Genomic DNA, 24,661 nt, shown 5'->3' with positions numbered 1-24,661 from the left:
GGCAGCTCGGTCACTCCAAATCACTATGCAGTGGTTTCCAGTATCGGTATCAAGGGAAATAGCCAGAACCTCCCCAGGGAATATATAGAAGAAAAAATGCCTCCAATAGTGAAGTATCGCTTAAAATCCTTTATTAAATAAGTTTAGACAAGTACTCACATAACATCTTAAAGGATTTTAAGTGATACTTCACTATTGGAGGCATTTTTTCTTCTATATATGCCCTGGGGAGGTTCTGGCTATTTCCCTTGATACCGATGCTGGAAACCACTGCATAGTGATTTGGAGTGACCGAGCTGACTGGGAGAGGACGAACAGGAATAGAGATAGGATTGTTGGTGTATGGGAGCGATCCCCAATATCGATCTGCGATCCACCCCTGTAGGGGTACCTGATTCTGGTAAGCGCAGGACCTCAGGAGAGGGGAAGCACCTTATTTTTTTTTCGCCCACTCACGGCACTCCGGGCTATTATAAAGAGCACCTTAATATTTTTTAATATTTCTTGTATGGACTTTGCACCACTAAGAGTGGTTGGACACTTTCTGCACTAATTTGTGATTGCACATTTCACTGATTGTTGGATCGGCACATATTTATTGTTGGATTTTATACTTATATATACATATATTTATTCATACTGCTGGATTTGCATGTTGGATTTGCACATATTTATTCATTTTTGCTGGATTTGCATACATTTAGTGCCGGATTGCATTTTTTGATATAAACTTATATCTATTTGCGGGGTTTATTTATATTTGTACACTAGATTCACACGTGTATTTGCACACTTTATCAATTATTTATTAATTTATCATTACACATTGTACGACATTTACTAGGCATTTACTGCCACATATATATTTATTTACAAATTCAACCCAATTTGCAGCTTGCATATATTTATGTACAATTACGGATACATATATATATATATATATATATTTTTTTTTTTTTTTCATTAATCTACACATAAACCTTGGGTAAGCACACCTGCTGCACTTAGCACCTTTTTATTTTTGGTCACTTTCATTTATTTATTTATTTATTTTTTTATTTATAGGAGTATTTGTACACAGGCACGGTATATGCTCATTGGTCGTATATACACTACATATAAGATTTCATTTTTTAGCTTTCTCATTTTCATATATTTATATATATTTAAATCCACTACCACCTGCTTCATATAGGTTGATTTTACACAGAGACCCATCATCACTAGATAAGACACTCCATTCATTCATCTCATATTCTATATCAGGCAGCGCCAATCACCTCCCCTTCTTTTTTATAAAAATTAAATAAAAATTCCAAAAAAATATCCCATAGTTACATAGTTAGTAAGGTTGAAAAAAGACATCAGTCCATCCAGTTCAACCTATGATGCGTGTGTGTGTTTGCTTTTAACCGTACATTGTATACCCCTGTATGTTGTGGTCTTTAAGGTGTCCATCTAATAGTTTTTTGAAACTATCGATGCTCCCTGCTGATACGACTGCTTGTGGAAGAGAATTCCACATACTTACTGCTCTTACAGTGAAGAACCCCTTACGCACTTTAAGGTTAAACCGCCTTTCCTCTAGTTTTAGTGAGTGGCCACGTGTCTTATTGTATCTCCTTTCTCTGAATAGTTTGTTCCTTTTGCTAGGGTCACCAGTACAGTATTTGTACATTGATATCATATCCCCCCTCAATCGTCTTTTCTCCAGAGAGAAAAGGTTCAGTGCTTGTAGTCTTTCCTCATAGCTGATGTCCTCCATTCCCCTAATTATTTTTGTTGCCCTTCTCTGGACTTTCTCCAATTCCAGCACATCCTTCCTGAGGACCGGTGCCCAGAACTGGACAGCATACTCCAGATGTGGCCGGACCAGAGTCTTGTAGAGTGGGAGAATAATCTCTTTATTTCTGGAGTGAATCCCCTTTTTTATACATCCCAGTATTCTGTTGGCTTTGCTTGCGGCGGCTTGGCATTGCATGCCACTGCCAAGCTTGTTGTCTACCAGTACCCCCAAGTCCTTTTCCATCCTAGACTCACCCAGAGGTTCCCCCCCTAGTGAGTAGCTTGCTTTCTGGTTTCTGGCCCCCAAGTGCATTACTTTACATTTTTCAACATTAAACCTCATCTGCCATGTAATTCCCCCCCCGTTATTTTGTTCAGGTCTGCTTGCAAGGTTTCCACATCCTGCATAGAAGATATTGGCATGCCTAGTTTAGTATCATCTGCAAATACTGAGATTGTACTCGATATCCCCTCCTCTAGATCGTTTATGAACAAATTAAACAGGATTGGTCCCAGGACAGAACCCTGGGGGACCCCACTTTCCACACCCGCCCAATCCGAGTACTCCCCATTAATCACCACCCTCTGTACTCTCCCCTGGAGCCAGTTCTCTATCCAGGTACTCACCTTATGGTCCATACCTACCTTCCTTAGTTTGTACAGTAATCGTTTGTGGGGAACGGTGTCAAAGGCCTTTGCAAAGTCCAGATACACCACATCCACAGGCTTACCTTTATCTAGGTGGCTAGTTTGTAGACGCTATAACTTTTGAGCAAACCAATATACGCTTATTGGGATTTTTTACCAAAAGTATGTAGCAGAATACATATTGGCTTAAACCGATGAAGAAAATGGGATTTTTGACTTGCCATTTTCTGATGTTCATTGATGGACAACTCCTGATTTTCTTAACCATTGGGTTATACTGCCCCCTACAGGAGTAGAACACAAGGCAGAAAAAAAAAAAAAAAAAAGACTGACTACGCCTACGGACAGTCCCAGGGGGTATACTTCCCCTCTCTGCTAAAGGTACTCAGTTTTGTTACAAGTAGTGTTAGAAGAATTACAACTCCACAGAGAGGTGGGTGCTGTGTCTGTCAATGAACATCAGAGAAATGGATTTTACGGTAAGCAAAAAATGGGATTTTTGTCTTACTGTAAAATCCATTTCTCTAATGTTCATTGACAGACACAGCTCCATATCTTCTTGACCCTTGGGTTTTTTGCTGCTCTCGGGAGGAATAGGACACTAGGCGGAAAAAAGTTTGACTACGCCCATAGGGCAGTCCCAGGGGGTATACTCCCAATTCCTGCTCTAGCTCTTCAGTTTTGTAACAAGCAGTGTCAGAAGAACATAAACCCCAACTCATTAGAGGGTAGAGGGGTGGGTGCTGTGTCAGTCAATGAAAATCAGAGAAAAAGATTGTACGGAAGGCAAAAATCAATTTCTCTTTCGTTCATTATCTTCTTGACCCTTGGGAAGTCCCAAAGCAGTGTCAATATGAGGGGTGGAAAGAACACAGCAATAAACATACTTCCCAAAGGCTAAATGTAACCAACCAGGTAAAACAGGAGCTCATCTGACAAAAAAATAAAAATACGCCCTCAAAGAGGACTAATCTTCTCCAACAGCGGCCTGAAAAACCTTGTGGCCAAAGGCGGCATTCGCAGATGCCAACATATCCACCTTATAAAATTTTGTGAAAGTGTGTACGGACGACAATGGTGGCTGTCTTGCAAACCTGCATCACCGACGCCAGATGACGGAATTCCCAAGAGGCGCTAAGCGCCCTTGTAGAATGCACCTTAACAGGGAAAGGAGGATCCTGACCCTTAATACAATAAGCCTGCACCGCCATATGCCTGATCCATCTGGAAATGGTCACAGCAGACGCGCCCAGCCCTTTATGGGGTCCATCCGTAAGGACAAACAGGGAATCCAATTTTCAGAACGACTCAGTCACTGCTAGTTACACCTTGATTGCCCGAACCACATCCAAAGAATGTAATCTCTTTAAGGTGCTTGGGCTTAGAACTCAAGGAAAGCAACACAGCTGTCAGAACGGAGCCGATGTTTCCTGTATAGTTCTGGCTCCATCCTGACAGTCTGAGTGATATCAAATGCACTCTGTGTGGAGACTGACCAATACAGGAAGTATCACCTCCATTTTCCTCCAACGCGGTGCTGTTCCTGAGTCTCTAGCCAGAATTTCCCGCCATCAGTACCCACGGCAGTACCTGCCAGCACTACCAGCCTGAGCCAGCAGTACCCACAGCAGTACCAGCCAGCACTACCAGCTTGAGCCAGCAGTACCCACAGCAGTACCAGCCAGCAGTGTACCAGTCTGAGCCAGCAGTACTCACAGCAGTATCAGCCTGAGCCAGCAGTACCAGCCAGCAGTACCCACAGCACTACCAGCCAGCAGTACCCACAGCACAGCACAGTACCAGCCAGCAGTTACCACCAGTACAGGCCAACTGTACCCACTCAGCAGTACCTGCCAGCATTACCTGCAGCACAGTACCAGCCTGAGCCAGCAGTACCCACAGCAGTACCAGCCTGAGCCAGCAGTACCCACAGCAGTTTGTGATACTCCGATATTCCAAAAAAGGAGCCCAGGTGAACCCCAAAGGATTCACATCCGCAAAGTAAACTCTTCAAATGTGATGGTAAATCTACCTAGAAGTAGACTTACTAGCTTGCAGCAGCGTGGGAATCATCGATGCAGACAACCCTCTAACCTTCAGCCCCTGGCTTCCGAACAGCCAAGCTGTTAAAGCAAGATGTAAGATTGTCCCTTGAGCCAACAGATCTCCTCTTAGAGAAAGTTTCCAAGGAGCATCGACGACCAACTGTATCAGATCTGCATACCAAGACTGGTAAGGCCAGTTGTCACAGGAAAATAATAAAAGAAGAAAAAGATTCCATTTAAAAATGGAAAAAAATGCCAGGACCAGAGATCCCAGCAAGGAACTAGGAGAGTTCCTAGAAACTGAAGCGTTAGAGCAGGAAGTGTAAGTATACCCCCTGGGACTGCACTATGGGCATAGTCAAACTTTTTTCCACCTAGTGTTCTACTTCTATGGAGAGCAGCATAAACCAAAGGGTCAAGAAGATATGGAGCTGTGTCCGTCAATGAACGAAAGAGAAATCCCATTTTCTCTTTCTTTCATTACCGGACACCGCTCCAGATCTTCTTAACCATTGTGACGTCCCAAAGCAGTGTCAAACATGAGGAGTGGGAACAGCAAGAAAAAAATTCCCAAGGCTAAACCATAGCCAACCAGGTAACAGAAGCTCAACCAAAAAACTGGAGCCCACCTGAAAAACATTACACCCTCAAAGAGGACCAAGTCCTCTAAACAGCAGCCTGCAAAACCTTGCAGCCAAAAGAAGCATCCGCAGATACCAAACACATCCCCTTTAAAAACTTTGTGAAAGTGTGCACAGACGACCAGGTGGCAGCCTTGCAAACCCGCGTCACTGATGTCTGATGATGCAAGGCCCAGGAAGTACTGAGTGCCCCGAGTAGAGTGCGGCTTGACAGGGAAAGGAGGAACCTGACCCTTGATTGAATAGGCCTGAGTCACCATCTGTCGGATCCATCTGGAAATGGTCGCAGAGGAAGCGGACAGTCCTTTCCGAGGCCCATCCGTGAGCACAAATAGTGAGTCTAACGTCCTAAAAGACTCCGTAGCTGCCAGGTACACTTGGATTGCCTGAACCACATCTAGGGCATGCAAAGCAATTTCCTTAGGATGTTTTGGTCTGGGACACAGGGAAGGCAACACAATGTCTTTGTTCAAATGGCGAAGCACCACCATAGCTCTGTGAACCACCAAGTAAGGTGAACGTCAAGATAATGCCGCCAATTCCGGCACCCTGCACGCAGAGGTGATCGCCACCAAAAATGCCACCTTCTGGGACAGCGAAAGCAGGGGAATCTCCCGAAGATTTTCAAAGGAAGGCTTCTGGAGAACTGAGAGCACCAAGTTGAGGTCCCGAGGTGGTAACGGAGACTGTACTGGAGGAGTCAAGTGTGGAACCCCCTGAATAAAAAAAAGGTACGCACCAGGGAGTACGTGGCCAAAAGGTCAATTAAAAAAGGCCGCCAAGGCCAACACATGGCCCTTGATGGTATTTAAAGCAAATGTCTGCTTAACCCCCCCCCCCCCCTCGTTGAAGGAAGGTGAAGACCCGAGCCAACGAGAAAGAGTGAGGGTGAACCCCAAAAGAAAATAACTTACGTTTTCCACGTACGATGGTAGATCTTCCTAGAGATATACTTCCTGGCGATATACTTCCTGGCTTTCAAAAGCGTTGGAATCACAGACGCAGATAGATAAACCCCTATCCTTCAGAACCTGACTTTCAACAGCCAAGCCATGAAAGCCAGCGACTGTAAAGCAGGATGGAAAATCGGCCCTTGGGACAGCAGATCCTCTCTGAGAGGTAGTCTCCGAGGGACTTGGTGACCAGCAGCACCAGGTCGGCGTACCAAGACCGTCGAGGCCAGTCCAGAACCACTAAAATGACCAGAATCCCTTCTGCCTCAATCCTGTGCAAGAGTCTCAGCAGAAGCTTGAGAGGAGGGAAGGCGTAAATCAGATGATACTGGCCTCACAGGGCCAAAAGTGCATCTGTGGCATCTCCCAGAGGATCCCGTGACCATGCCACAAACCTCTGCACCTTTCGGTTAAGCTGAGACGCCAACAGATCAGCCTCGGGGGTGCCCCACCGGAGACACAACGGACAAAACACCTCCGGATGAAGGGACCACTCCCCTTGATCAAACGCCTGCTGACTTAGATAATCTGCCTGCCAGTTTTCCACCCCCGAAATGTGTACGGCGGAAAGGGCCAGAATGAAACGTTATAGAATGCCGGATACCTCCAGAGCCACCAAGACACTTCTTGTGCCCTCTGGTGATTGACATAAGCCACGGCCGTGGCGTTGTCCGATTGAATCCGCACTGGACAGCCCTGAAGATGAGTCATCTAATGATCCAGGCACAGTCTAATCGCTCGGAGTTCCAGGACATTGATCGGAAGTCTGGACACTTCCAATGTCCAGACTTCCTTATCAGAGTCCTAGCCTAGGACGCCTCCCCACCTGGACAGGCTGGCATCCATGGTGACCACTGTCCAATACAAGGGAAGAAAGGATTTGCCCTGTTGAAGCGCCGCAGAACAAAGCCACCAGATCATGGACCCTCGTTAGCCGTCTCAGCCAGATCCGATTGTTTAGAGATTGCAGACACTTGTCCCATTTGGCCAGAATCTCCCTTTGCAGGGATCTCATATGGAACTGTGCAACTGGAACCACCTCAAAAAGGTAGAGACCATCAGGCCCAGCAACCGCATGCAAGTCCGGAGGGATGACCATCTGCTTGACAGCAGAAGATGAATTGCAGCCTGCAGTTTCTGGAGTTTGTCCAGAGAAAGGAACACTGGCTAGAGCCGAGTTCAGAGTCAGACCCAGATAGTTCAGATTTGTGGAAAAAACCAGAGAAGACTTGTGAAAATTCAGAATCCAGCCAAACTCCCTCAGAGTTTGTCTAGTGATCTCCACATTGTCCATCAGAGCAGTAGGAGATTCCGCTCACAGGTCATCCAAGTAGCCCAGTACTGCGATCCCCTGCTGTAGCAACAGTGCTAGCCCCGGGGCCAACACTTTTATGAAGACCCGAGGCGAGACCAAAAAGGTAACGCCGGAAACTGATAATGCTTCTCTCCCACAGCAAAGCGGAGGAAGCGCTGGTGACCGACACATATTGAAATGTGTAGGTAACCATCCTTGATGTCGATAGAGGCAAGGAAATCCCCCTGATGCCGGGATGCCATCACCATGCGAATGTACTCCATTCTGTCCAGTACCCTGATTATCTGTGCAGATGTCCCCTATGAGGAAATGCCACTGATAAGCTGTTCTCTCCTTACACGCTGTTTAGTGTGAGGAAAGGAATGCCGAATGCTGATAACTGGCATTTCCTTGTCATGTTACTGGACACAGCTGATCACATGGGTAAAGAACCTAGTCATTGGCTCTTAAGCGGGATAGGTGATTCGCCATATCAAAGGGACAGAGCACACCACCGATCACCGCACCGTGAACCCCCCCCCCCCCCTCCGTGGGCACGCAAGTACGCCGAGAGTAGGAAGACAACATATGATGTCATCCCAGGAGAGATCTGCTGCCTGCCCATCATTTGACCATATGGCGGGCAGAAGGTGGTTAGCACTTTATAAGCAGTTACAGCAAACAGTTTTTCCCTTTTGCGACAAAGGTTTTACATAAATGATAAAAGCTGACCTTTGTAAGCAAGAGGCAGACAATTCGATAGGAAACAGCTACTTCTACCTTAGTGCTTTGTTTTTTAGAAAATCCATATCGCTCTGTAAACTTAGGTCACAGGTGCCCCATGCAATGAAAGCTTATTTGAAAAATAAATATGATATATACCTAGTATTACAATCAGTAAAAAATAGCTTCCAACATTAAAATGTATGAAAATATCTTACCAGACAGCTATCCAAGAGGCTGGCAGCAAGGGAAGTTGGTGGTGTACTCTGCTGTGGCTGGCAGAAAAAAAAATGTTAATATAATTTTTTTTTTGCTTTTGTCACAGTGCGTTTGTACTAATCAACATGAAGGTGTATGTATACACAGCAAGATTTATTAGGGCTGGTTCACACTACAAAAACGCACTCCAGATCCGTCCCTGATGCGTTTCTGTATGTATGTATGTATGCATGCATGTATATATATATATATATATATATATATACACACACACACACATACATATACACACACACACACACACACACGCGTATATACATATACGCATACATACATACATACACACACCACAACTATTTTCTAAAGTTAGTGCCTGGCCACTGAGGCCACCTACCGCCTTTACACCTTTAACACCCCCAACCACCCGTTTAAATGGAGCATATAATCAAAAATATAAGCTTAAAAAGGTAACAAAAATAGGCTTTAAAATCTTTGGTATTGAGAATTTTGTAATACTGTATGTGACTTTTGGTTTTCTGAGGGCTCATAACTCACATGGCCATGTATGCATGAAATAAGGCTTCTATTTTTTATTTATTTTTTTAAAGCCCATTTAAATTGAGGCAATATTTTGTGCTCCGCTATACCAAATAAATTACACAAAAGAAAGAGTAATATAGATAATACATATGCGTAAAAGACAGGTAATTCAAATTCAAAACATTTAACCACTTTCCCTGAGCAAGAGGAATTATTATTGATATTCCTTCCCCCTTTTCCCATAGGAAGAGTGACAGAGAAAATTACTTACTGTTTCATGTACAAAGCCAATTGTATTTATTTTCACTTGTCCATATATACCAAGTGTATCAATTTTATCCAGGTTAATCCTGTGTTTGTATGAGAGCAAGAATTTTCCATTTGAAGAAACCTAAAACACAGCCAGGAACAGTTTATACTCAAAAACAATAAACTACAAACATGTAAATATACAGAACATTTAAAAAGTTCTACAATTCAAAAATTACAAAACCTAATAAAAAGACAACAAAACAAACAAATCCATCCATTTTAACTTTTAGGGTCCATGTACACTGCAACTTGTAAACGGCCGTTTAGGAGCAGTTGGGCGTTTTTTTCAGAAGCCCCTGAACTCTCCTCTATGTTATCTTATCTGTCCATGTACACAGGGTCGTTTACAGTCATTTGCAGGCAGTTGAGTTCAGGGACGTTTTTTGGAAAGCAATTATTTGAGTTCCAACGTGTGTTCCCGGCGTTTCAAACGCAAAAACACGACCGAACGCGATGACCTGTGTTTAGCGCTCGCGTTTTTCCATTTTAAAGGGTAAAGGGGGAATGATTTTTTGACCTCTAGAAACGGTTCTAAACGCAAACGTCCGCTAAACGCGGGTGCAAACGCGACACAACGGACGTTTTAAATGTCCTTTAAATTCCAGCATTCAAGGGACTTTTTAAAACGTCCCGTGTACACGAAGCCTTACCTGTTCTTTTGTCTGTATGTTTTTTAATAATACATTTTTTTTTTTTAAATTAAAGAACAAGACAAAATCAACAAAAAACCAGGCATACAGTATATCAATGCAAAAGAGATGCGTCAACTGTATTTGCCAACATAAAAAAAACCCTGAATTTAATATCATATGCATATCAAGCAGCACTTTTTTTTTTTTTTTAACCACAAAGCTATGCATCGGTCTGACCCAGTGTAGTGTACAGAATAGGGTTTTCAAACATAGAACAGCACACAGTTTAATGCTAGGTTCACACTGCTGCAATCATCTAGTGCAACTAGGACGTGGTTTGCATATTCTATGGGGCTGAAATTGAACCAAAGCAGTAAGGCAGGGCAGCCATCAAAAATGTTGGCGCCCCTTACACAGCTTTAGGTCTGCCCCCCCCACCCCTGCCCACCATTTCACAGGGTCTGCCCACTGGCAATCCCACTGAATCCACCCACTGGCCATTCCACTGAGTCCTTCAGTGCACCCACTTTTATTTTAGACTCTTACAACTTAATATACGAAAATTAAAAAAGTGTATTCCAAGTCAACAGTGCTTTCAAGATTTAACGGTAAGGAATTATATTTTGACCAAAGAGCAGCAAATGGACAGCCCCCTATATTCAGCAGAGACATCCCCAAAAATTTAGCAAAAAAACAGCCCAATCCAGCAAAGAGACATCCCCATATATTTTCAGCAAAGAGCCAGCCCAATCAAGCTAAGAATCATCCCCAAATATTCAGCAAAGAGACTAGGGGGTGTTGAAAATAATCATTGCATCGATGCATCGCGATGCGGCCTTGAACGATTCGAATCCGATGCTGAGGACCGGCCGCATCGATGCGTGGAGGACGTCATCCTGGCTCCCCCCCCCCCGCCTCTCCAAGGACAGCCCTGCCGGCAGCCCGTGCACTCAAATGTTAAAACAAATTAGTGTCAGTGACTCAGTTTCAGGGACACTTCCAGTGTGTAAGGTGTGTGATGCCTGATTTTACCTTATCATCTACCGTCTTTTCATCTCCGCCACAGTCCAGTCACGTGCCCTCTGGCCGGCAGATCTCTTCCTCCTCCCCCTCCTCCCTGCCGGCTGAGTGCACCGGAGATAATAGGGTAATCACTCAGGCATCAGTTTACATTAACCCTTACACAATGAAAGTGTCCTTGAAACTCAGTCACTGACACTAATTTGCAGTGCACTGGCAGCCGGCAGGGCAGGGCTTTGCTGTGAAGTGCAGGGGGGGGGGGGCTGCTATATAATGTAAATTGGCTGTGTTATGTCAATGAGGGGGCTATGTTATCTAAATAGGGGCTGTGGGCAGTAATCGTGATGCATCGATAATCGTTCACATGATAATCGTAATCGATTTGTGAGTCCAGTGAAGATGCGCAGCCCTAAAAGAGACATCGCAATCCAGCAAAGAGACAGCCCCAAATATTAAGGAAAAGACATTCCAATCCAGCAAAGAAACATCCCCAAATATTCAGCAAAGAGACATTCCCATATATCCAGCAAAAACGACATCCCAATCCATCAAAGAGACATACCCATATATTCTGCATAGAGATATCCCAATCCAGCAAAGAGACATCCTCAAATATTCAGCAAAAACACGTTCCAATCCAGCAAAGAGACAACCCAATCCAGCACAGAAACATCCCTAAACATTTAGCAACGAGACATTCCCATATATTCAGCAAAACAACATCCCAATCCATCAAAGAGACATACCCATATATTCTGCATAGAGATATCCCAATCCAGCAAAGAGACATCCTCAAATATTCAGTAAAAAGACGTTCCAATCCACCAAAGACATGCCCATATTTTCAGCAAAGAGACATCCCAATCCAGCAAAGAGACATTTCAAAATATTCAAAGAGACAGTTTATTCTAGCAAAGAGACATCCCACAAATGTTCAAAAAGACAGCCCAATCTAGCAAAGAGACATCCCCAAATATTCAGCAAATAGATATCCCAATCTAGCAGAGACATCCCCAAATATTCAGTAAAGAGACATCCCAATCCAGCAAAGAGACATCCCCATATATTCAGCAAAAAGACATCCCAATCCAGCAGACTCATCCTCATATATTCAGCAAAAAGACAGTGTAATCCAGGAAAAGAGATATTCCCAAATATTCAGCAGAGACATCCCAATCCAGCAAACAGACATCCCAAATCCAGCAAAGAGACATCCCCAAATATTCAGCAAAGAGTCATACCAATCCAGCAAGGAGCCATCACCTGAAGTATCGTGTTTCCATTTTTCTTTCACTGATAATGTGGAACTTGGTTTCTTAATAAGGGACTTTTAATTACATCCTATTTGTAACTAGCATTTTGCGCTGCACTGCATTTCATTTGTAAGCAAAGAGTTATCCCCAAATATTCAGCAAAGAGACATCTCCAAATATTCAAAGAGACAGCCCATATATTCATCAAAGAAACATTCTAATCCAGCAAACAGACATCCCCAAATATTAAGCAAAGAGACAGCTCCATACATTCAGCAAAGAGACATCCCCAAATATTCAAGGAGACAGCCCATATATTCATCAAAGAGACATTCCAATCCAGCAAACATACATCCCCAAATATTAAGCAGAGACAGCTCCATACATTCAGCAAAGAGACATCCCCAAATATTCATCAAAGAGACATCCCAATCCAACAAAGAGACAGGGCAATACAGCAAGAAGACATCCCTAATTTTTTGGCAATAGATGGCCCAATCCAATAAAGAGACAGTCACAAACAAAATGGCATGGTCATAAATTAGGCTTATACAGTAATGTGTGCCTGATTGAGAGATGTGTATACACACACACTCTCCCGACCCTCCCTGCCAGTGTCGAATGTCCTGCAAACAAATCCGTGCTCTGTCCTGACATGAAAGGCTACCAGCTTATCTCCACAAACTGCTCAGACTGCAGCTTAGCTCACCTCCTCTGCACAGTGTCAGCAGTAGATTTGAGGATTTGAATACAAGAGAGCCCATAGCAAGTGTGCAGGAGTCCGCTGGGGGGGGGGGGGGGGGGGTTGGGTAAAATAATATTTCAGTTTCCTACATACATATATTACCCAGGAGTGTATGTATTTAGAAGCAAGGATGCTGTTACTATCCCCTATAGCTATTGCTATTCCAGCAAAAAGTTTGGTACTGAGCTGTAGTAGGTGTAGGACACATTACTAGAAACAGGAGGCAAGTATAGGCCCAGGCAGCCAGGCCCCCTACATGTGTATGGGCTGTAGTCCCCCCACCTGATGGCTGCCCTGAGTACAGGAACAGTTTTCAAAACCGTGCCGTGTGAGTTGCATTAATGTGAATAAGCACCAGTGAAAACAATGTGGTTTACATTGTCATGCGATTCTAAGCGACTCAAGTCATATCTGAAATCGCACAGAGCCTAAGCCTCAGTATGTATTATACTCATGGTGAGCAATAAATATTACCAACAAAAGTATCTGTTGCCTAAAAAGGTAGTCCAAACTGCGTTCACTACAACACCCAAAATGGATTATTAGAATTGAGCATGTCCCCACCACAGTTTAAGGGCTCTTTCACACGGACGTTCCTTATGTCCGTATATCACCCCATCCGTTTGCGGGTGATATACGGACATAATGAATGTCTATGGGATTGCGGATGTCAGCGGATGACCATCCGCTGACATCCGATTTGTGTCCTTTCAGTTCTGTTCCGTTTTTTGGAACAGAACCCTATTTTTCCTCCGTTAAAAAAACGGAACTGATGCAAAATCGGATGTCGGTGTCATCCTCTGACATCCGCAATCCCCATAGACATACATTATGTCCGTATATCATCCACAAACGGATGGGATGATATGCGGACATACGGAGCGGATGACAACTGTCATCCGTGTCCGTGAAAAAAAAAAAAGTGCCGGAGCGGAGATAAAAAACTGAGCGACCGTGTGAAAGTGCCCTAATTGTTAAATAAGGTGTGCCTAATCAAACAGAATCCTTCCCTTCCTTTAAAATATTCGGAATATACAACAGAGTAATGATATAAACTCACCTGGAATTTATGAGGCAAAACAAGAAATATGACTTCAAATGGCTTCCCCGGTGTGATAGGCATGGGGTATGTTTTTTCTTCCCAGCCCCAGCTTTCATTTTCTAAGGTATTACAGATGATCTGGCCCCAGTACCAGCCTTTAAACCTTGGGTTGAAGTGGAAAGCCACATCACTACGTGGGCTTGTGCTGCTCCCACACTGGAAGTCTATCTGGAACCTGGCAACAATCATTAAAGCAAAATTATGAACGTTAAAATGGTAGCTATGGTCAAAATTTGAAATTATATATTAATTTGTAGATTGTATTTCATTTACTTAAAGACCGAAAGGGGGACTAGTTCATTTTAGATGTATAAAAGGTGGCCATACAAAATGCAATTTGAATTTTGTGCAATCTCTGTACAATTTCCTTTAAAATTTACCTAAACTATGGAATAGGAAAACCCAGCTAAACACTATTCAATTTGTATCAAATCAGGCAGGCCCTTGCACTACATAGCTGATGGTAGATCTAAAGGAGATTGTACGGTGTATGCCCCCCCCCCCTTTTTTTTTTTTTTAAATAATTTTTTATTGCTTTTCAAATATAAAAGAATTACAAGTTACACAATACAGTAACTACACAAACAATAGGGATGATTGAAAATAAAACAGCACTGGTGGTTCATGCAGCGATTCCAGGTATTCACCAGAGATGAACTGAAAATCCAAATCATACAACAAATGTAGGGGGGGGGGGGGGTCACACATCCTTCCATAGCATATCAAGGAAAAAAAAAAAGGCAGGATCAGAGGAAGTCTAAAGTTAACAGAGAGGACATGGGAGGCTGGAAAAGAACAACCAATAATAATGGTTAAAGGAAAGCACATATTTGGTAATGTAACTAGTGTATGGCCACCTTAAAAGGAAGATGTAGAAAAGTTCATGGGGAAAAAAATAAAAAAGAAGGAGGTGGTATAAGGGTGAGGGAAGTGTGGTCTTGAGAAGGAAATATACCCTATTCTTTGATGCAGTAAGGCAGTGCATGATGGGATATGACGTTCCCTAGATGGTCACATGATGCTACAGGAAGTGATGGCCTGAGATGCATTTTTTTTTTAAATTTTGAACAGAGAGGTGATGATTCAAAAGCTGTCATGGAGCAGGTAAGTGAGAGATGAGAGGGATAATAAATCTGTGCTCGGTGTTCAAAAAACGATCGAAATTTCAGAAAACTGCTGCAAACCCCAAAGCTCATGTTATCAACTAAGAACTATACAAAAAAAAGTGCACTGTCCCTTAAAATCATAATATAAAATGCCTCAGAAAAAAACATAGGTACATAACATTTCATACATAAATTCATATGAGTGTGCATTCATAAATACATAAGCATTTCATAATGCAAAGTGCTCACGTGCAATAATAAATTCACATACATCAACCTTAAATGCAAAGAGTCAGTATGCGCATATACAGTAATCCCCCGCTCCATCGCGGTTCAGTTTTTGCGGTCCCGGTAATTTGCGTTTTTTTTTGTAATGTTATTTTACTATATAAATCATTAAAAAATGAAACATTTTTGTGTTTTCCATAGCTCTTGCTATGTCTCTTAGTATATTTTATGTGTTTAAATGAGTTTCTATTGTTTTAAAAGTGTGTTTAAAGACCTTAAAATGCTTCTACACGTACAGTGACAGTAAAATAAACATGCCTACAATGCATTTTAATAGGGTTTTTCTATTTCGCGGAATTTCACTTTTCGCCGCTGGGTCCAGAACGTAACCCCCGCATACAGTATTTCACAAGAGTACGTACACCCCTCACATTTTTGTAAAACTGTTATTATATCTTTTCATGTGACAACACTGAAGAAATGACACGTTGCTACAAAGTAAAGTAGTGAATGTACAGCTTGTATAATAGTGTAAATTTGCTGTAACCTCAAAATACCTCAACACACAGCCATTAATGTCTAAGCTGCTGGAAACAAAAGTAAGTACACCCCCAATGTCCAAATTTGGCCCAAAGTGTCAGTGCTCCTCCACCTTCCGTTTGAAGGAGATGCTACAGATGCTAATTAGGGTTTAGGTCTGGAGACATGCTTGGCTAGAACTTCACCTTTACCCTCAGCTTCTTCAGCAAGGCAGTGGTCGTCTTGGAGGTGTGTTTGGGGTCGTTATGTTGGAATACTGCCCTGCGACCCAGTCTCCAAAGGGAGGGGATCATGCTCTGCTCCAGTATGTCACAGTACATGCTGGCATTCATGGTTCCCTCAACAAACTGTAGCTCCCCAGTGGTGGCAGCACTCATGCAGCCCAAGACCATGACACTCCCACCACCATGCTTGACTGTAGGCAAGACACAGTTGTCTTTGTACTCCTCACCCGGTTGCCGACACACACCATTGACACCATCTGAACCATATAAGTTTATCTTGATCTCATCAGACCACAGGACATGGTTCCAGTAATCCAGGTCCTTAGTCTGCTTGTCTTCAGCAAACTGTTTGCGGGCTTTCTTGTGCATCATCTATAGAAGAGGCTTCCTTCTGGGACGACAGCCATGCAGACCAATTTGATGCAGTGTGCAGCGTATGGTCTCAGCACTGACAGGCTGACCCCCCACCCCTACAACCTCTGCAGCAATGCTGGCAGCAGTCATACGTCTATTTCCCAAAGACAACATCTGGATATGACGCTGAGCACGTGCACTCAACTTCTTTGGTCGACCATGGCGAGGCCTGTTCTGAATGGAACCTGTCCTGGTAAACCGCTGTATGGTCTTGGCCACTGTGCTGCAGCTCAGTTTCAGGATTAGGGCAATCTTCTTATAACCTAGGCCATCTTTATGTAGAGCAACAATTCTTTTTTTCAGATCCTCAGAGTTCTTTGCCATGAGGTGGCATGTTAAACTTCCAGTGACCAGTATGAGTGAGAGCGATAACACCAAATTTAACACACCTGCTCCCCATTTACACCTGAGACCTTGTAACACTAACAAGTCCCATGACACCAGGGAGGGAAAATGGCTAATTGGGCCCAATTTTGACATTTTCACTTAGGGGTGTACTCACTTTTGTTGCCAGCGGTGTAGACAATAATGGCTGTGTGTTGAGTTATTTTGAGGGGACAGCAAATTTACACTGTTATACAAGCTGTACACTCACTACTTTACATTGTAACAAAGTGTCATTTCTTCAGTGTTGTCATTGAAAAGATATAATAAAATATATTAAAAATGTGTGTGTGTGTGTGTGTGTGTACTCACTTTTGTGATATACTGTATGTAACCAATCCAAATGCTCAAAATAAGCTAATCCAAAGTCCATCTAAAGCAGTGGCGGCTGGTGAAGTTTTAAGATGGGGGGGGGCGCAAGTACAGTACAGACCCCCCCCCAGCACAAACCTCACAGTACAGACCCCCCCCAGCACAAACCTCACAGTACAGACCCCCCCCAGCACAAACCTCACAGTACAGACCCCCCCCCAGCACAAACCTCACAGTACAGACCCCCCCCCAGCACAAACCTCACAGTACAGACCCCCCCAGCACAAACCTCACAGTACAGACCCCCCCAGCACAAACCTCACAGTACAGACCCCCCCCCAGCACAAACCCCTCAGGCACAAACCCCGCACCAACAACTCAAGCACAAACCCCACAGTACAGGCCCCTAGCACAAACCCCACAGTACATGCCCCCTTCAATATAGTGACCAGTATAAATGCCCCCTTTCAATGTAGTGACCAGCATACATGTCCCCAATGCAGTGACCAGTATACATGTCCCCAATGCAGAGCTATGCATGCGTGGCTCCAGTGCAGCCAGTGACCACCAGTATACGTCCCCCAATGCAGAGCTATGCGTGCGTGCCTCCAGTGCAGCCAGTGACCACCAGTATACGTCCCCCAATGCAGAGTTATGCGTGCGTGCCTCCAGTGCAGCCAGTAACCACCAGTATACATCCCCCAATGCAGAGCTATGCGTGCGTGCCTCCAATGCAGCCAGTGACCACCAGTATACATGTCCCCCAATGCAGAGCTATGCGTGCGTGCCTCCAGTGCAGCCAGTGACCACCAGTATACATCCCCCAATGCAGAGCAATGCGTGCGTGCCTCCAGTGACCACCAGTATACGTCCCCCAATGCAGAGCTATGCGTGCGTGCCTCCAGTGACCACCAGTATACGTCCCCCAATGCAGAGCTATGCGTGCGTGCCTCTAGTGCAGCCAGTGACCACCAGTATACGTCCCCCAATGCAGAGCTATGCGTGCGTGCCTCCAGTGCAGTGACCACAAGTATACATCCCCCAATGCAGAGCTATGCGTGCGTGCCTCCAATGCAGTGACCACAAGTATATGTCCCCCAATGCAGAGCTATGCGTGCGTGCCTCCAATGCAGTGACCACAAGTATATGTCCCCCAATGCAGAGCTATGCGTGCGTGCCTCCAATGCAGTGACCACAAGTATACATACCCCAATGCAGAGCTATGCGTGCGTGCCTCCAGTGCAGCCAGTGACCACCAGTATATGTCCCCCAATGCAGAGCTATGCGTGCGTGCCTCCAGTGCAGTGACCACAAGTATACATCCCCCAATGCAGAGCAATGCGTGCGTGCCTCCAATGCAGTGACCACAAGTATATATGCAGAGCTATGCGTGCGTGCCTCCAATGCAGTGACCACAAGTATATGTCCCCCAATGCAGAGCTATGCGTGCGTGCCTCCAGTGCAGTGACCACAAGTATACGTCCCCCAATGCAGAGCTATGCGTGCGTGCCTCCAGTGCAGTGACCACCAGTATATGTCCCCTGAAGCAGAGCTATGCGTGCGTGCCTCCAGTGCAGTGACCACCAGTATATGTCCCACAATGCAGAGCTATGCGTGCGTGCCTCCAGTGCAGTGACCACCAGTATATGTCCCCTAATGCAGAGCTATGCGTGCGTGCCCGACAGAGCAGTGCACTTACCTGGAGGCTCGGCTTCTCCCTCTCCTCTTCTCCGGTCTCCTCTCCGCTCTCTGCAATGCCGGTCCACGCAACGTCAGCGGGGTCAGCATGGGGCCATGGGATGTCCTGGATGATGATTGGTCCAGGCTGTAGACTGGACCAATCACAGCCAGGATATCAGGAAAGTGGGGGTGCCCAAGCGCAATGACTTGCGCTCAGGTTATGCCCCCAGAAGGCAGCCAATCGGCGCCCTTCTGGGTTGTAAATCCCACCCCCCCCCCCCCCCCCCCCCATAGCCACCACATAGGCCGGGGTAGCGGCGAACACAATTTTTTTTTTTTTTTCAAAACTTTATTTGTTCGTTTTGTAATTTTTTTTTTTTCAAAACTTTATTTGTTGGTTTTTTTTTCCTTCTTTTTTTTTTTCTTTTCTTTAGGGGTAGGGGGGGCGGCGCCCTGGCGCCCCCTATGCACGGGCCGCCACTGATCTAAAGTCTTGTATCATGAACATCAGTACTGTGAATCTTCACTTTCATCCATGGTTATAAACTACCCTTAATAATGCTCACTTACCATAAAGTATACCTCCAGTTTATAAGAGGTTAACACGGCAGATAAACACCTGTGGACACCAGAGCATCGGATAAATCTTCTGGTCTGTAACTCTTCTCAGTACTCCCAAACTCGCTGGATACCACCCAATTTGTGCTCTCAACACTCAGAAAACAAACCAATAAACCAGCAAAATCCCAAAACCAGCAGGATTTATTAGAAGACAGTCCCCACTGGGACAACACAGTGATTATTGTTAGCGGCTATACCAACCCCTAGCGATAATCGCATGTAAAATCTGGCAAGCTGGTTGTACCCGAATTGGTATATCAATCAACTTGGGTACATTCAGTCTACCCATACATGGTTCAAATTTCATCCTGTTCCTGCTGAACCGACCAAGATTGGACCGGTCTATAGCCGGCCTGCATTCACAGTATAAATCACCACCACTCTCAGAATACAGTCTTTTAGCCCTTTTTCCATCCATTTAAAACTTGATATTTCTATAGTCTATATAGAAATAATCTATAGCTGTGTGTGGGGAACTGTATCAAATGCTTTTTGCAAAGTCCAAGTACATTATATCTACATACACTTTGTCGTCTAGGTTTTTGCCTACTTCCTTCCAAAAAGAAAACAGACTTGTTTGACAACTTTGCATGAATCCATGCTGTCTATTGCCTTTAAGAATTGTTGTTTATGTGTTCTTTTTATCAAGCTCTTAAGTATCTTCCTGACTATAGAAGGTAAAATGGTTCTAAAGACAGTTTTTTTTTATATTAAAAAAAAATAAACTATTCTTACCTGCTCTGTGCAACAATATTGCACAGAGCTGGTCTCTTACCTCTCCTTTGGCAGTCTCCCACCAATGCTCCTCCCTCATTCTTTTTAGGAGAGCCCCCATAGCAAGCTGTGTGCTATGGGGGGCACTCATGCAGGCACACTCCTGGGTTGGGCTGCATGCATCCATAGCCACACACAGCGCAGTTCAGCCCTGCTCCCTCCTCATGGGATTTGACTGACAGCAGCAGCTTTCATTGAAACCTGTAAAAGCAGGTTGAGGGGAGAGAAGAGCTGCAGCCGGGCAGAGCACCGGACCCATAGAGGACTATGGTAATGTTTGGCGTGGGGAGGAGAACAGTTAGTGGGGTGTTTTTCACCTCAATGCAGGGAATCCATTAAAAAAAAGATCCCTAGACTTTAGAGCCACAATCTAGTGGTACCAGAGAGATTAGAGATAAGTAAACAAGTAAATACAGATATTTGTGCCCAGGTCATATTTCATGAATCGGGTTTACATCCACTTTAGTTTAGAATTTTTGGAGACCTTCATTTCCTTTTTACATATTTTGTTATATTGTTTGTAACTTTCAAATGATGAAAGTGTTCCTTCATTTTTAACATTTTTAAATGCCCTTTTCCTATTTTTTTTATGGCTTTTTTTAACTATGGACATGAGCCACATAGCTTTTTACTTTTAAACGTATTGCCCTTATTGGTATGGAATATGCTCTCTTAAAATTAAATGTTTTTATCTTTCCTATATGTGCTTGCTGTTTACAGCTTAAATTAAAGTGGTTGTAAACCTATAACATGAAATATGAACTAAACATTTGCCTCTATAGTGTGTACCTGTCCCAATCAGCATTTCTCTCTGCTGCCTCATTCCTCTGTTATTTGTACAAGGCACTTCTAAAAGTTGACAGGGGAGGGAGCTCCAGCACACAGCCTGTGATTGACAGCCTCAACCTGTTCCTATGTGCTGTGTGAAGGGGGTGTGTCCCTTCTCTCCAATAAACTTGTAGAGCTGTTTTCACTGAGGTCTAAAAGAGTGTAACTTCACCGCCTTGCCCTCTGTTTTCTGAAATCTCAGACAAGCTGTATAAATTCTGCACTATGAAAAGCTGTATAGAGGAGAGGGCTGCAGATACACAAGTACAACCTATGTAGGGGGCTTTGTTTCATCTCTGTGTATTACCTGAGACAAGTCACTTCAGTGAGTTAAGGTAAGGGTTTACAACCACTTTAAATGAAATCATGTTACGGTCAGCACTGACCATAACATGATTTCATTTAAAGTGGTACCCAGATGTTCTTTAATATGAACATTAGTAATAAGCGCCACATGGTTACAGATGACCTGGTACATTAGAGCATCGTTTGTTAGAGCATTATCCTCCCACAATAATTTGTAACCAAAGGAAGAAATTATCTTCAGTCACCATAACATACCAGGAAATATTTATCAGTGGGCAAAATTGTAATTTTGATCTTCAAAACCTGTCAAAAGTCTTCCATTACTGATAGGACAGTGAGTGCATTGTCATTGATTAGTAAACAACTAATAGTTTTGTAAAACTGAGTAAATGCATTTTTCTGTTACCTGTCTGCATCATTAGGGACAGTTCCATGGATTACTACCATAGTCCCAGGTTCCAGGCCTCCAAGGATTGTACACACATAAGGGATGGGCTGCATTAAAAGTAGACAATTATGATTACGTATATAGCTATAAAGAACAATACAGTACAGACATGCACACCACTACAATACTGTAGTGCCTTTTGCTCTGTCAGTGTTATCACAAGGTCTCAATCTCCTATATTGATATTCATTCCATATTTGTGTGCATGAGGCATGGTAGAAAACTAGCCATACATGCAAATAAAGATGGACTACCTTAGGATTGTTTATAAGAACCCAATATAGGCAAAACTTTTTTTATATTGGATAGAGCAGGGGAGGGTTATAACCCCTGCCATTTTTTTGCCATCTGCATCCCATTGGGGAGATTTCCCTTTACTTCCTGTCCCACAGCCAAAATTAGGAAGTGAGTGGAAATCCCGGTTAATTAGGGGAATTGCTTGGGGGCCCCCAGGTCACCAGAACTAGTGTCCCCATTGGAAGATGTCCCCTTCATTACTGTTTTTGTGGACAACACACATTTTATTTTATTTTACTTTCATTTTCATTTTCAATGTTAATGGTAAACCAGACAAGTAGAGATGGTGAATCTTCCTAGAGGAAGAGATAGCAATAATAACCTGACAGGCGTCCTAAAAAAAAAAAAAAATAAGAAAAAAAAATAAGTTTTGTCTTTGTAATTTAAATTTAATTCTTATTACCGAGTCATATACTTTTTAAAAAGTGCATTTTCTTTTTATTTTAGGCTTTAGCAAACAAAAGTGTATATTATATATATTTTTTTCCTTTTATTTATATATTTTTCTTTTACTTTGGTGCTAAATTCCTTGCATTTCCTTTATGCCTTGGTTTTTTTTCTGGGATGATTATCATGTTTCCTGTTTTGTTATATTTTTCTATTATTAATTTTTTGGTTACTTTGGTTTCTTTTTTGCTATCATAGTGCTTATTTTTGTTTCATTTTTTTCAGTGTCATTTTGTAATTAGTATTATGGTGTAATGCAACACTGTGTGTAGGTTCTGCTGTGTTTTCTTTCCTTCCATGATGGGTTAATAGGTGATTAGCGGCTTCTACAACTGTGGTTATTGGGGATTATATAGGAGACATAATGGTGTTGATTTTATGTTTTGAATAAGTGTGATAGGGTGTGAAATGCGTTAACATCTCTAATATTTATATCCCGGTTCTGTGTGCTATGAGTTTCTAAGGGCTCTTTCACACGGGCGTTCAGTTTTTTTTGCCCGATCAGGTCCTTTTTTTCTTTTTTTTTTTGAAACGGACACGGATGACACTTGTGTCATCCGGTCCGTCTGTCCGTTTTTCATCCCATCCGTTTGCGGATGAAAACCGGACATAATGTATCTCTATGTAAATACGGATGTCAGCGGATGACACCACTGACATCCGTTTTTGCGTCCGTTCCGTTTTTTGAACGGAAGAAAAAATAGGTTTCTCTTCCGTTCCAAAAAACTGAACTGAACTGAAAGGACGAAAAACGGATGTCAGCGGATGATCATCCGCTGACATCCGTATTTACATAGAGATACATTATGTCCGTTTTTCATCCGCAAACGGATGGGATGAAAAACGAACATACGGAACGCCCGTGTGAAAGAGCCCTAACCATGTCTGCGACAAAGCCCAATAAGGTTACTACATTCTAGCAGAGTGTGGGGCAATCCAATTTACCCAAGACTATGCACAAGTGATAAAAATTTAAGCAGGCGTTACCCATTTTTATTGCTCCTTGTAGCCCCCAGTTAAGATTTCAAGTCTTGGTGGCACCCGACCCAAGTACATTTATCAGCAACCTGGTAAATGTATGCAAATCTGGAAAAACCCCGATCCACAAAACTGCAAATGTCTTTTTTTAACCTCTTTAAGACCAGAAGGATTTTCCCCCTATTTTGCGATTCGGCACTGCGTTACTTTAACGGACAATTGTGCAGTTGTGCGACGCTGTACCCAAAAAATATTGACGTTCTTTTTTTCCCACAAATAGAGCTTTCTTCATAATAAGCGTATTTTGATTGGTTTGCGCAAAAGTTATTGCGTCTACTAACTACGGGAAAGATTTATGTCATTTTTATTGGGGTTTTTTTTTTTTTTTTTTTTTACTAGTAATGGCGGCAATTTGCAATTTTTTTGCGGGACTGCGACATTGGGGCGGACAGATCTAACTCCCTAACTCGCATTTTTGACACTTTTGGGGGGACCAGTGACATTACTACAGTAATCAGTGTTAAAAATATGCACTGTTACTGTAATAATGGCACTGGCAGGGAAGGGGTTAACCCTGTGGGTGACAAGGGGTTAAATGTGAGCCTAGGGGAGTGATTCTAACTGTGGGGGGGGGGTGGCTTCTGAAATTACTATAGAGACGTGATCCTATATAGAAGGATCACATGGGCACTATGACCATTCCAGGGAGAAAAACAGTTTACAACAGCCGACAATCCTTCTCTCTCAGCAGGGAGCGATCGTGGGTGTCAGATGGCAGTCGGAGCCGCCTGAGACACGCATCGGCTTCCCCGCTGAGGATTGGGGGCAGGGGAGCGAGCTCGCCCCCTAGCTGCCACCAAGCAAACAACGTATCCATATGTTGTTTTGCCTGTATGAGCCACCCTGCCGCTATATATATAGTAAGTGGTTAATAGACTATTTTCATATAAATTTAGTATTAATACCTGTAATGCTCCTTATATACCTCAAAAAATGTATCCTCTACTCTTAGGTAGAAAAAAAAAAAGTACAATGTTTAGAAAAGATATACGGTAACTTAAAGTTTAACAACAATTAGAATTTCATACCGGATCCAGAATGGTCCTCTTAAGATCATACCCAGACATCTTTCGCTTTAGGGGAAGCTGCAAAATAGATATGT

At 43.4% G+C, this 24,661-nt stretch overlaps 1 protein-coding gene across 1 annotated transcript in view; it reads right to left on the bottom strand.

Moving 5' to 3' along the window:
- LGALS8 (galectin 8) overlaps window positions 1–24,661 on the bottom strand; it is a 38,448-nt gene extending 13,787 nt beyond the window's left edge. The window contains exons 1-5 of the mRNA XM_082248930.1: window positions 24,588–24,661; window positions 21,736–21,824; window positions 13,871–14,087; window positions 9,120–9,239; window positions 8,308–8,364 (exon numbers count right to left, since the gene is read on the bottom strand). Coding sequence (XP_082105056.1) covers window positions 8,308–8,364; window positions 9,120–9,239; window positions 13,871–14,087; window positions 21,736–21,824; window positions 24,588–24,626 — 522 coding nt within the window. The 5' untranslated portion in view covers window positions 24,627–24,661. The remainder of the gene's footprint in view (window positions 1–8,307; window positions 8,365–9,119; window positions 9,240–13,870; window positions 14,088–21,735; window positions 21,825–24,587) is intronic.

The sequence above is a fragment of the Pelophylax lessonae genome, assembly GCF_965119305.1.
Source record: "Pelophylax lessonae genome assembly, chromosome: 3".
NCBI classification, from domain to species: Eukaryota; Metazoa; Chordata; class Amphibia; order Anura; family Ranidae; genus Pelophylax; species Pelophylax lessonae.
The sequence above is the reverse complement of the archived record's forward strand: the minus strand, read 5'-3'. Positions and strand labels throughout refer to the sequence as shown.